This window comes from Bos taurus, chromosome 10 (genome assembly GCF_002263795.3).
Source record: "Bos taurus isolate L1 Dominette 01449 registration number 42190680 breed Hereford chromosome 10, ARS-UCD2.0, whole genome shotgun sequence".
NCBI lineage: Eukaryota > Metazoa > Chordata > Mammalia > Artiodactyla > Bovidae > Bos > Bos taurus.
In genome coordinates this window covers 45695666-45708668 of record NC_037337.1, presented here as the reverse complement: position 1 = coordinate 45708668, position 13003 = coordinate 45695666, and the positions used below count along the sequence as shown (strand labels likewise).

The window sequence follows — 13003 nt, the reverse complement described above, 5'->3', positions numbered from 1 at the left end:
TCCATCATAAAATCTCACCACTGGTGGAAAATATTAAATCCTATCACACACAGAGGGATGAACCTTGGATACCAATAACACCTGACAATGACTATAGTCACCTTCATGAATTCTTCAGTTCTTTTAACAACAGTTCCTCATTATAAGAACATCTTATAAAATTATAAACTGCGTGTCTTGAAACACATTAAAGCTTATTACAGCTTCTGCTGTTGCTGTTAGTCCAAACCAATAATAAGAACCAAGTTCTTACCTAATCTGAGCTCTCCGAAGTTCCCACACCCTATCTTCTTGCCAACCCTGAAGTTGGGTCCCACCATAAGGACCCCAGAGGATGTCGAGCCGGATGGTCGGGAACAATGTTCTCTCCTTTGTGCCATGGGTTTTGTTGTCCGTTGTCTTTCATCCTTTTCCCTACTAGGATGGTCCATGATCCTACACGACAGAGTCTCCGCACAAGTAATTGAATCTGTATACGTCTCTTCAATATAAAAGTATGGCCGAATAAACTGTCGTCAGAGTAAGGTAAAGAGTTCTTTTGGCACCATATTTATGTTATTTCCAGGAGATGAAAAACCATTGATCAGTTCTTGTAGGATACGTAGTCTGTAGATCTCAAGCACAGGAGAACATTGTGTAACCTAGGTAAAAATTAAAAAAGCATACAGTTAAAAGTTGTATTTAAAAAACAAATTAAGAGCATTACCATTAACTAGAATGGATCCTATCCAAAACTATGCAAAGTGGATAGCTTCCTGAAATGGATTTTAGTTTTATATCCTCCAAAAGTTTAGCCATCTGGACTAGTAGTTTACCTGGTAAAACACACTCAGTACACTACAGACCATGGCAATTAAGGGAACACCCGACCCTTTAACATAAAATGCTTTCTTCTGGTGTTGTTCATATTACTCAAAGTAAAGTTACTTGTTGGCTTTTTCATCACTGGCTAACAAAATTATGGTGAGGTTCCACTAAATTAAATAAACTGAGGGCGATTAAAAGGTCTTCTTTTTAATTTGGACAGAATCTATCAGAAATGAACCTACTCTCTACCCACTGTCTCCCTCCTCCATCCCCACCATTTATCAAGCACTGACAACAATCACAAAATCCAAAACAAGTTACTGATTGACACAGTATGTGAATGAGCGTGCTCAGTTGCTCACTTGTGTCTGACTCTTTGTGACCTCATGGACTGAAGCCCAGCAGGCTCCTCTGTTCATGGAATTTTTCAAGCAAGATACTAGAGTTGGGTTGCCATTTGCTCCTCCAAGGGATCATTTCAATCCAGGGATCCAACCTATGTCTCCTGCATCTCCTGCATAGGCAGATGGTTTCTTTACCACTGACCCACCTGGGAGCCCAAAAGCAACTAACACCTCCAGAAGCACCACTTCTATAAAGGCCTTTCCAAAACCCTAGGCTACAAAGTAGTCCAACACTAAATCTCTGGAAAGCTCAATTTTTGGTCTAGTTTTCATTGTGGACTGAGTATAAATGACAAAGTATCTGAAGTAGATCTTTTGCACAACCTCCAAGTGAAAATAAATTTGAGAAACAAAAAACCTTAAAACGCATCCATTTCAGAACTCTCCAGTTTCTCAATTCAGGACTAAGCCCAAGACAAAGTTTACAGTGAGGTAATTTCAACACTAATTTTTGAAAATCTAGGTGATTTTCCTTAATAAAAGAATATTCTGTTGTCACAGAATATCGTGTCACAGCAATCACAGACTAAACACATGCTTTTACTTCACTTTCATTAAAGACTTACCCTAAAATTTCAAGGAAGAAGAGAATTAGAACTGCTTGGTTATTATTACATGTAATACAAGAAAGTAAGTAGGTCTAAGCTTCTTACAGAGACCATTAATTCCCTAGTACAGGAATGGGCACAAACCTGTGAGCTGAATTTACAAATGGGCACATGATCCCCAAATACAATATTTACTTCATTATAGTAATTAAACTGTTTATTTTCATCTTTTCTGTTTTTCTTTCCATTATTAATACTGCATAATGACTTTATGCTTCTGTAATGTTAATAATCATTAAAATGTATTTACCGGAATTCAGGAATTGATATGACTCTCATAACATATATTCTGTTGAGGTAAAAAAGCAGGTGGTAAGAATAAGTCAACAATTACTGGGCTTCCTACCGGAACAACATAATGAATTTATATTTCTTATTACTTTCTCTTATTACAACTTAATCTAATAGCCTTCAATTATTTCTGTTGTCTACCCAAGGTCCCTCAAACAAGATGAGTAAAGAAAGAGAAATGGGGAATTCCCTGGAGGTCCAGTTGTTAAGGCTTGGTGATTTCACTGCCGAGGGCATGGGTTCAATTCCTGGTTGGGGAACTAAGATCCCGCAATCCTTACAATGTGACCAAAAAAAGAGAGAGAGAGAGAAACACAATTTAAGATGTTTTATTTAAACAGTCCCATCTTAATAGGTGGTCATGTGTCTATATATGAAAAACTGTCAGGCTATATATACACTCTTCCCTTATATCATACATTTTTCTGAGAACAGGTAAAGGGTGTTTTAGCCTGGCCAGACACTTTTGACCATTGAACTAATCCTCTAAAGCTTCATCAGTTACCACTGGTATAATAGTCTCATTTGTAAGATTTGGAAAACTGTACTACCTTGTCTATTACTCTTTGTATTTTTCATTTGTGTTCACTTTTTCCCCTGATTTAGAGCTTGTTATTTTAGATTCTCATATACTGGCATTATCAAAAATGAGGAACATATTTAAATTTTAAAGTCAAAACTCACACATTCTTTGTTGATAGTCATGACAGGACTTTGTTAAGCTTCTAAATCTCTCTCTCCTGATATAACTTACAGATGAAATTGTTTATGAGTGTAGCTGGATAATATGGTAAGGGTATGTTTAAAGAATCTCCAAAGTGACCATACTCTCTCTTCTACTGTTTCTTCATTAATACAAGCTGGCTTTGGTCCTAATGCTTGTAGCCTCCTGGTTACAAATTTCAGCATCAGGTATCACTTCCCATATCAGTGTCCAAAACAGAAATGAAAGAGCAATAGCAAGATTTTCTCATCATGCATCTCTTTTTTTGGTAAAGATGAAAATTCTTTGCAGAGCCCCCAGCAAAATTCCCCTTGTGTAGAAAGTTGCCAACAAAAAGTGCCTGCAACAAATCTGAAATTCCCACTGTAAGCTCCTCAAAGAATGAGATCAAAGCCTAATACGATGTTTAGAACACAGGATAAATTTCAAAGGCAATATGGGTTTCCCTGGTAGCTCAGATGGTAAAGAATCTGCCTGCAATGTGGGAGACCTGGGCTTGGTCTGGGTTGGGAAGATCCCCTAGAGGAGGGCATGGCAACCTACTCCAGTACTTTTGCCTAGAGAATCCCCAAGGACAGAGGAGCTTGGCAGGCTGCAGTCCATGGGGTCGCAAAGAGTCGGACATGACTGAACGATTATGTATCTATCCATATATATATCTCACACCCAAAGTATTCAGTAAACATTCAGTAAAAATGATATCTGCACACGTGAATGTGCTTGCATGTGTGCTTAAAAAAAACTATCAAAAATAATATGACAATTTAAAAAAGTATACTACAATTTAAGTAAAAACAAAACGCTTATACTCATTCTAACTTTTTTCTTAAGGGACACCAATAAGAATCTCACTTTAATTAACCTAATGAATGATCAAAATCTTTTTATTTAACCAAAATACATTATGGGAGTGCTATTACTGAAGGGAAGAACAAAGTTTACAGATTCTCATTTTTTTTTTTTTTCTGGGAGAAGAATTTATTACTTGCAGCAAGTAAGAAGAACACTGAAGATCTTTTTCAAAGAAGTGTCTTGGTTCTGGTATTAATTTTTCTTTTTTCCACAAATTCCAATAATTAACTTCTCCCATTCTTACTATTCCAACCCTTACTGATCAATCTAGTCCCACCTGATAATTATGTTTTCCAATTTTATTGCTATACAACTGACACACATTAGTCATATTAGTATTAGTTTACAATATTAGTATTAGTTATACAACATGATCAGACACAGGAATGTATTACAAAATGATTATCAGAAGAAGTTAGCATCCATCACCAGACAGATTCAACTTTTTCCTTATAATGAGAATTTAAAAAAATCTATTCTCTTAGCAACTTTGATATATACAACACAGTATTGTTAACCACAGATCCCATGCTGTACCCACCCCAGAAATTATTTATCTTGTAACTGAAAGCTTGTATCTTTTAACCTTCAGCATTTTGCAATCCCCTTCCCCTACCCTCATCTCTGGCTACACCAGTCTGTTCTCCTTTTCTATGATTCCACAGATAAGATCACACAGTATTTGTATTTAGCTGTTTGACTTATTTCATTGAGCGTAATGCCATACTGTTGCAAATGACAGATTTCATTTTTATGGCTGAATAATATTCCTCTCTCTCTGTGTTATTGTTGTTGTTTAGTCACTAAGTCATGTCCGACTCCTTTGTGACCCCATGGACTGTGGCCCACAGGGCTCCTCTGTCCATGAGATTTCCCAGGCAAGAATACTGGAATGGACTGCCACTTCCTTCTCCAGGGGATCTTCCTGACGTCTCCTGCACTGCAGGTGGATTCTTTACCACCAAGCTATCTGGGAAGCCCCTGTATGTATGTTAGGCAGGTGGTTATTCATTAATCTGTTGACAAGCACATAGGTTGTTTCTATGTCTTGGTTATTGTAAATAATGCTGCAAAGAACATGGGGGTGCAGGTATCTCTTCAAGATAACGATTTTCCTTCCATTGGATATATACAAAACAGAAAGTGAAAGTCGCTCAGTCGTGTCGGACTCTTTGCAAGCCCATGGACTATACAGTCCATGGAATTCTCCAGGCCAGAATACTGGAGTGGGTAGCCGTTCCCTTATCTTTACCAGCTGAGCTACCAGAGAAGCCCTATACCCAACAGTGGAACCTTCATACTGCTTACCACAGTGGCTACGCTCATTTACATTACCATCAACAGCACATAAAGGTTCACTTTTCTCCACAGTCTTGCCAACACATCTCTCATATTTCTGAAGACAGCCATAATGGGTATGAAGTGATATCATATTATGGGTTTGACTTGCCTTTTCCTAATGATTATCTCAGTGGGCTTCCCTAGTGGCGCAGAGGGTAAAGCGTCTGCCTGCAATGCAGGAGACCCAGGTTTGATCCCTGGGTCAGGAATATCCCCTGGAGAAGGAAATGGCAACCCACTCCAGTACTCTTGCCTGGAAAATCCCATGGACAGAGAAGCCTGGTAGACTACAGTAAATGGGATCGCAAAGAGTCGGACACAACTGAGTGACTTCACTTTCACTTCCTAATGATTAGTGATGTTGAGCTCCTTTTCAACATGATGCTGGCCATCTGTATGTTTCCTTTGAAAAAATGTCTATTCAGTTCCTCTGCCCATTTTAAAATTGGATTTTCTTCCCTGAGTTGTATGAGCTTTTAAAAAATGTATTTTAGATATTAATCCCTTATCAGATACTTGATTTGCAAATATTTTCTCCCATTCTATAGGTTGACTCTTCATTTTCTAAAAAATGTTTGTTTATTTTTGGCTGTGTTGAGTCTTAGTTGTGGCATGAGGGATCCAGAGCAGACAGGCTCTGTAGTTGTGGCATGTGGGTTCAGTATTTGAAACAAGCGGGCTTAGGTGCCCCATGGCATGTGGGATCTTAGTTCCCTGATGAAAAAACAAACCTGCATCCCCAGCATTGGAAGGTAGATAGTAAACCACTGGACCACCAGGGAAGTGCCGACTCTTCATTTTATTGATGGATCTCTTTGTTGTGCAAAAGCTGTTTAGTTTGATATAATCCGGCTTGTTTATTTTTGCTTTTGTGGCATTTGCTTTAGGTGTCAAATCTAAGAAAAATCACTGCTAAGAAAAATGTTAAGGTGCTTATGCACTATGTTTTATTTTAGGAGTTTAATGGTTTCAGATCTTATCAAATCTGTAATCTATTTTTTAAAAATCCTTTGGCCGTGCTGCATGGCATGTGGATCTTATCTCCCCTACCAGGGACCCGACCTGTGTCCCCTGCACTGGAAATGTGGACTCTTAACCACTGGACTGCTAGGGAAGTCCCTCAAGTCTATAATCCATTTTGGGCTTTTGTGTATGGTTTAAGACAGGGCTCCAGTTTTCCCACTACCACTTATTGAAAAGACTATCCTGTTTCCATCATATATTCTTGGCTCCCTTGTTGGAAATTAATTGGCCATATATACGTAGGTTTACCTCTGGGATCTCTATCCTGTGTCTTTGAGCTATGTGTCTGATTTTATACCAATACCACCATACCGTTTTGATCACTATAAATTCTGTATTATAATTTGAAGTCAGGAAATGTGATACCTCCAGTTTTATTGTTCCTTCTCAAGATTGCTTTAGCTCTTTGGCATCTTTTGTGTTCCATACAAACTTTGGGATTGACTTTTTTCTTTCTATGAAAAATATCATTGGAATTTTGATAAGGATTGCATGGAATCACATAGTATGAACAATTTAACAATATTAATTCTTCCAATTCATGAGTACAAAATATCTTTCCATTTATTTGTATGTGTCTCAATTTCTTTCAATGTCTTATAGCTTTCGATGTACAGATCTTTCACTTCACTGATTAAATTCATTCCTAGGTAGTATTTATTATTTTCATGTATTCATCAGTATCAGTTCAGTCGCTCAGTCATGTCTGACTCTTTGCGACCCCATGAACTGCAGCCTGCCAAGCCTCCCTGTGCATCACCAACTCCTGGAGCCTACCCAAACTCATATCCATTGAGTTGGGGATGCCATCCGACCATCTCATCCTGTCATCCCCTTCTCCTCCTGCCCTCAATCTTTCCCATCATCAGGGTCTTTTCCAATGAGTCAGCTCTTCACATCAGGTGGCCAAAGTACTGGAGTTTCAGCTTCAACATCAGTCCTTCCAATGAACATTCAGGACTTATTTCCTTTAGGATGGACTGGTTGGATCTCCTTGCAGTCCAAGGGACTCTCAAGAGTCTTCTCCAACACCACATTCAAAAGCATCAATTCTTTGGTGCTCAGCTTTCTTCATAGTCCAACTCTCATATCCATACATGGTATCCTCTACATATCTGAGGTTATTAATATTTCTCCCAGGAATCTTGATTCCAGCTGTGCTTCATTCAGCCCAGCATTTCTCATGATGTACTCTGCATATAAGTTAAATAAGCAAGGTGACAATATACAACCTTGACGTACTCCTTTTCCTATTTGATGTACTCACAGATGGGATTTTAAAAATTCCTCAGATAGTTCAACATTGAAACCCAATAGACTTTTGTATACTAATTTTGTATGTATCCTGCAACTTTACTGAATTTGTCAATTAGTTCTGACAGTCTTCTGGTGGCATCTTTAAGGTTTTCTACATGTAGTACTGTGTCACTTGCAAACAGTGACAGTTTTACTTCTTCCTTTCCAATTGGGAAGCCTTTGAGATTTCCCTGGCAGTCTAGTGGTTAGGATCTGGGCTTTCACTGCTGTGGCCCAGGTTCAATCCCTGATCAGGGAACTGAGATCCTATAAGTTGTGCAGCACAGCCAGAAAAAGAGAAAAAAGCAGCAGCAGCCTTTTATTTGTTTTTCTTGCCTAATTGCTCTGGCTAGACCTTTTAATATTAACATATGCTGATTTCTCTTTTGATTTCTCCTTGTTTAGTAGCATGTTGTTTAATCTCAAGATATTTCTGAATTATCCAATTGGCTTCTTGCAATTGACTTCTAATTTCACACCACTGCGGTCAGAAAAGATGCTTAATATAATTTCAGTCTTCTTGGTTGAGGTTGTGCCGAGATCTGCCAGTGTCCCGAAGAGGGGATCTCAGTCAGCACCTAGATGCAGGCTGACCAGAAGCTGGACCATCCACAGCAGCTTTTAAAGTATGTAGGTAGATCTTTCAGGGAGACACTAGGGACTGGGCTTTTTAGTCAGCTCCCTCAGAGCTAGTTAGCAGATAGTTAGGTAAGAACTGTTTCTTTGTTACAGTCCTGTGGGACCCATGAATGCAAACGAAAACAGGGGTGCATCCCCTAAAATGCAGCCACAAGATCCAGGACAAAAGATGAGTGTACAACTCATAACAGAGAGACAACAGTGACACAGAGCAGACCAGAAGGAGAATGTGGAAAAGTGATACCTGCCAGCCTCTCAAGTCTCTATGGAACACTGTGGTCTGTCCCTAGATGTGTGGTGAATTAGAAACTTGGCAAACAGGTATTTCTGTCTTCTATCTCTGCAGTGAATTCTGGGGTGAGTGGATAAGTAGACTGTGGTATAACTATGCAATGGAATATTATTCAGTGATAAAAAGAAATGAGGTATCAAGCCACGAAAGGACATAGAGGAAACTTAAATGCATACTGCTAAGTGAAGGAAGCCAATCTGAAAAGAATACATATATTCCAACTATATGACATTCTGAAAAAGGAAAAACTATTGAGATTGTAAAAAAATATATCAGTAGTTGTCAAGGATTAGTGGCGTGGAAGGATGAACAGCTGAACCACAGGGGATTTTCAGTGCAATATTTGTATTTGTATGATATTGTAATGATAGACACATGTCATTATGTGGTTGTCAAAACCCATGTAACACACAACACAGGACTGGACCCTAACGCACTATTGATTTTAGTTAATAAAAATAAATCCATATTGACTAATCAGGTATAAAAGTTGTATGTGTAACACTAATGCAAGGGAAAAATACTTACTAAATAGGAAAAATGGGAAGGGGGTATTGTGAGGGAGTATACAGAAATTCTCTGTATTTTCTGTTCAATTTTTATGTAAACCTAAAATTGTGCCTAAAAATCTATAAAAATATAGTCTTTAAAATAATAATAATTCCATCTAAAATAGCATCAAGAAAACTCAAAGTACTTATGAACATATTTTATACAATGTACACAATTTATATTCAAAATTATAAAATACTACAGAAATAAGGATCTGAATAAACACTGTGTTTACAGATTGGAAGGCTCAATATATCGATAGTTGTGATGTTAATTTTCCCCAAACTGACAGATTTAATGCAATCCATATAAAAATCACTATGCAATGTTTATACATATTAACAAGTTGATTAAAAAGTGTTTATGGAAAAGAAAATGACTGAGAATAGCCAAATCACTCTTTTAAATACACACACACACACACACACACACACACACACAATATACGAGGACAAATATGGCATGATTCCACCATATAGAGATATCTAGAGTTGTCAAAATTACAGAAACAGAAAGTAGTGAAGGGCTAAACGAGAGTTGTTGTTTGATGGATACAGAGCTTCAGTTCTGCAAGATGAAAAAGAGAGGATGTGTTCCACAGCAATGTGAATATAGTTAACACTACTGAACTATACACTTAAAAATAGTTAAGAGCATACATCTGTGTTATGTGTTTTTCCCACCACAATTAAAACAATTTTTTTTTAATTTGGAAGACACATTTTAAAGCTACATTGAGACACACGTGTTACTCAAAATATAAAGTTCAATAACAATTCTCTCCTCTTTGAAGGCAAAGTAGAAATTAAATGCAAGGGGACACTAAGAAACTTTCTTGGCCATTGAATATCCACAGTTACACTTATCAAAACTCAATCTAAGAGTTCACTCAAGATCTGTGTATTTCCTTACACGTAACTCAAAATGTAAAATGAGCAGGTCCACGGAGTGGGAAAGGAACAAGGGACCCCGTACAGAGTGTAAGACCCTGAAAGTGGTGAGGAGCCCAGCATGGAAGTCCTAGGTCCTCACCCAGCATGGCACGCTGGAGCACAGGCAAGGTGAAGCCATCTTCATCTATGTGGAAGAGGCAGTCTGGCATGGAGTGGCAGAATCCAAGTGAAGTGAGGAGTTGAGTGGAGGTGGCTATGGGAGATCAGTCACACACAGGCAGATTGATCAAATAAGTAAACATATTGAACAATGACAGGTTTTTCACTGTATGAGTAAAGAATTACAAAAATGGAAAGGGAAAAAACTAGAATGAACTGGGTAGTATTGAACTGGCATTGGAAGTATCAATGTAAACTCATGATATTATATATACATATATATGTATGTTATTGTTTAGTCGCTAAGTTCTGTCTGACTCATTTGCGACCCATGGACTGTAGCTCACCAGGCTCCTCTGTCCATGGGATTTCCCAGGCAAGAATACTGGAATGGGTTGCCATTTCCTTCTCCAGGGGATCTTCCTGACCGAGAGATCAAACCCAGGTTGACTGCATTACAGGCAGATTCTTTACCACTGAGTCACCAGGAAAGCCCCATACATACATATACTTGACAAACAAACACAGAATAAAATAATTATGAGCTCTATCCACTACCAGGGCCTGAGAGGAACAACACTCAATAGCATGAGAACATTTGGCACCCAGATTTTGGTTTTAAAACCATTCTCAAGGATCCAGAGCTCCTCAGAAATGGCTCATTCCAGAGCTAAGGCAGTAGAGTACAAGACGAGCCTAGAAAATTGAGGTAAGGAAGTGATCAATGAATGATGGGGACGTGTCAAAAGGACACAAGGGACACACAGGGATTCACAGTGGCCAAACATAAACACCAAAATAAATCACACTCAGGCCTCCCTAATGGTCCAGTGGTTAAGAATCTTCCTGCCAATGCAGGGGAAAGTGAAAAAACTGTTAGTCACTCAGTCATGTCTGACTCGCTGTGACCCCATGGACTGTAGCCCACCAAGTGCCTCTGTCCATGGGATTTTCCAGACAAGTATACTGGAGTGGGTTGTCATTCCCTTCTCCAGGGGATGTTCCTGACCCAAGGATTGAACCTGGGTCTCCTGCATTGCAGGCAGATTCTTTAACCATCTGAGCCACCTGGGAAGCCCCCAATTTATTTATTTGGCTGCATCAGGTAGTTGCTGCATGTGGGATCTAGTTCCCTGACCAAGGATCAAACCCTGGCCCCCTGCATTGGGAGTGCAGAGTCTTAACCACTGGATCACCGGAGAAGTCAATATCCGTATCAGGACTTCCCTGATGGGCTAGTGGTTAAGAATCTGCTTTGCAGTGCAAGGGACATGGATTCAATCCCTGGTCAGGGAACTAAGACTTCACATGCTGAGGAGAAAGTAAGTCCATGTGCCGTGGGTTCAATTCCTACTCTGGGATGATCCCACAAGCCGCAAGGCAGCTAAGCCCATTTGCTACAACCACTGAGCCAGCGCTCTAGAGCCCTCGGGCCACAACTACCGAGCACATGCACTGCAACAACTGAAACCCGTGCACCCTAGGTCTGCGCTCAGCAACAAGAGAAGCCACCACAACGAGAAGCCGGGCACCACAACGAAGAGTAGCCCGCACTCGCCACACCTAGAGAAAAGCCCGCACGCAGCAGCAAAGACCCAACACAGCCAAAAAGAAAGAAAGAAATCTTTAAAAAAAAAAATCACTGTAACGCATTATAACCCACTGAATAAACTAATAAACCAGGGATTTATACAGATGCAATTGAATACATTAAAACCCTGAATATGATTTGACCATACTATACTGTTAAGGACATCCACTGAGTATTATTTTTAATATCAAGAAACTAGAGTCAACTTAAATTCCCATGATTAGAATGGTTAAAAAAAACAGTATCTCCATATATGGAATAGTATAAGCTACTGAAAAGAAAAAAAGGTAGATTTATTATGTGCTCGGTTTGGAAAGAAAACCAAATACAGTATGATAGGGGGAAAAAAGGTCTGTTGCACAATCATATGTATAGTATGACCCCACTTTTTAAAAAAAAGTTAAAATCCTTTTGTAATCTTTCATGTGAATACAGTTTGTGTGTATTTAGAAAGAAATCTGATAGGATACATTAGAAACTGAAACCAGTTAATCTCTGAGGAACACAATTAAAGAGCAAAGAATGAAATTTTAAATTTCTATTTTACATCTCTGCATGCTAGATAATTTTAAATAAGCACGTACTACTTTAGTTATTTAAACTTATATCTTGCTATTTCACAGAAACAAAAAGTCCTATGATGAAAATTCCCTTGATTTTCTAACACCAAACCTTCCTGTCTCATACAAGAGAGGTGGCCCTCCTGCCCAAGTCAAATCACTTCTACAAACTTTACTGTGTTATTGCTCTCTCCTCTTAACTTTATCCTTCTCTGCTGACTTCCTATAATGAGCATTAAACATGTTCACAACCTTACCATTAAAAACACAAGCTCTAACACCCATCCCTTGATCACTATTTCCTGTCTGGCAGCCATTCTGTCTCTCCCCACAGGCCCTTCACAACCAAACTGAAGACCTGTCCTCACTAGATGTTTCTGTTTCCTCATTCCTGAACTCACTGCAATAAGGTTTTTAATCCCATCCCTCCAAACCATTGACCTCCTTCTCCTCACCCAGGTAAATCACATCCTTGAGGAAAAATCCAAGAATTATGTTTTCGTAATCTTATTCTCCTGACCCTGACAGCCTTTTGGTCTTTCTTAAAATATTATTTCCCCTTTGGGTTCACGCTGTTTTTCCTCCTTTGGGTTCTCCCAGGTTTTCCTCCTATCTCTCACTGCTCCTTCTTACTCAGCCTGTCCCTAATTGTTTCATTTCCTCCCAATACTGGGGCAAGCCTACCTCTTTTCTCACTCAAAACCACTCCCACGGCATTTAGTCACATATTCATTCAAAAAATATTTAATAAGTGTCCATTATACAAAAGACACTGTTTCAAAGTACTGCAGTTATTGTTCAAAGCACTCCTACATGTTCATTTACATGCTGATGAATCTTAATTTGTATTTCCAGCTAACACCCTTCTCCTGTGTTTGAGATGTATATACTCAGGGGTATATTTTTCTATCTCACCATAGAAAATGCAGACACCTCAATTTCAATAGTCCAAATTAAGCTCATCTTCTCTT

The 13003-nt window shown here is 38.8% G+C and overlaps 1 protein-coding gene across 1 annotated transcript in view; it reads right to left on the bottom strand.

Moving 5' to 3' along the window:
• Positions 1-13003, bottom strand: part of CSNK1G1 (casein kinase 1 gamma 1) — a 141267-nt gene that overhangs the window by 93921 nt on the left and 34343 nt on the right. Inside the window, 1 exon segment of the mRNA NM_001038146.2 lies at positions 254-641. Coding sequence (NP_001033235.1) covers positions 254-431 — 178 coding nt within the window. The 5' untranslated portion in view covers positions 432-641.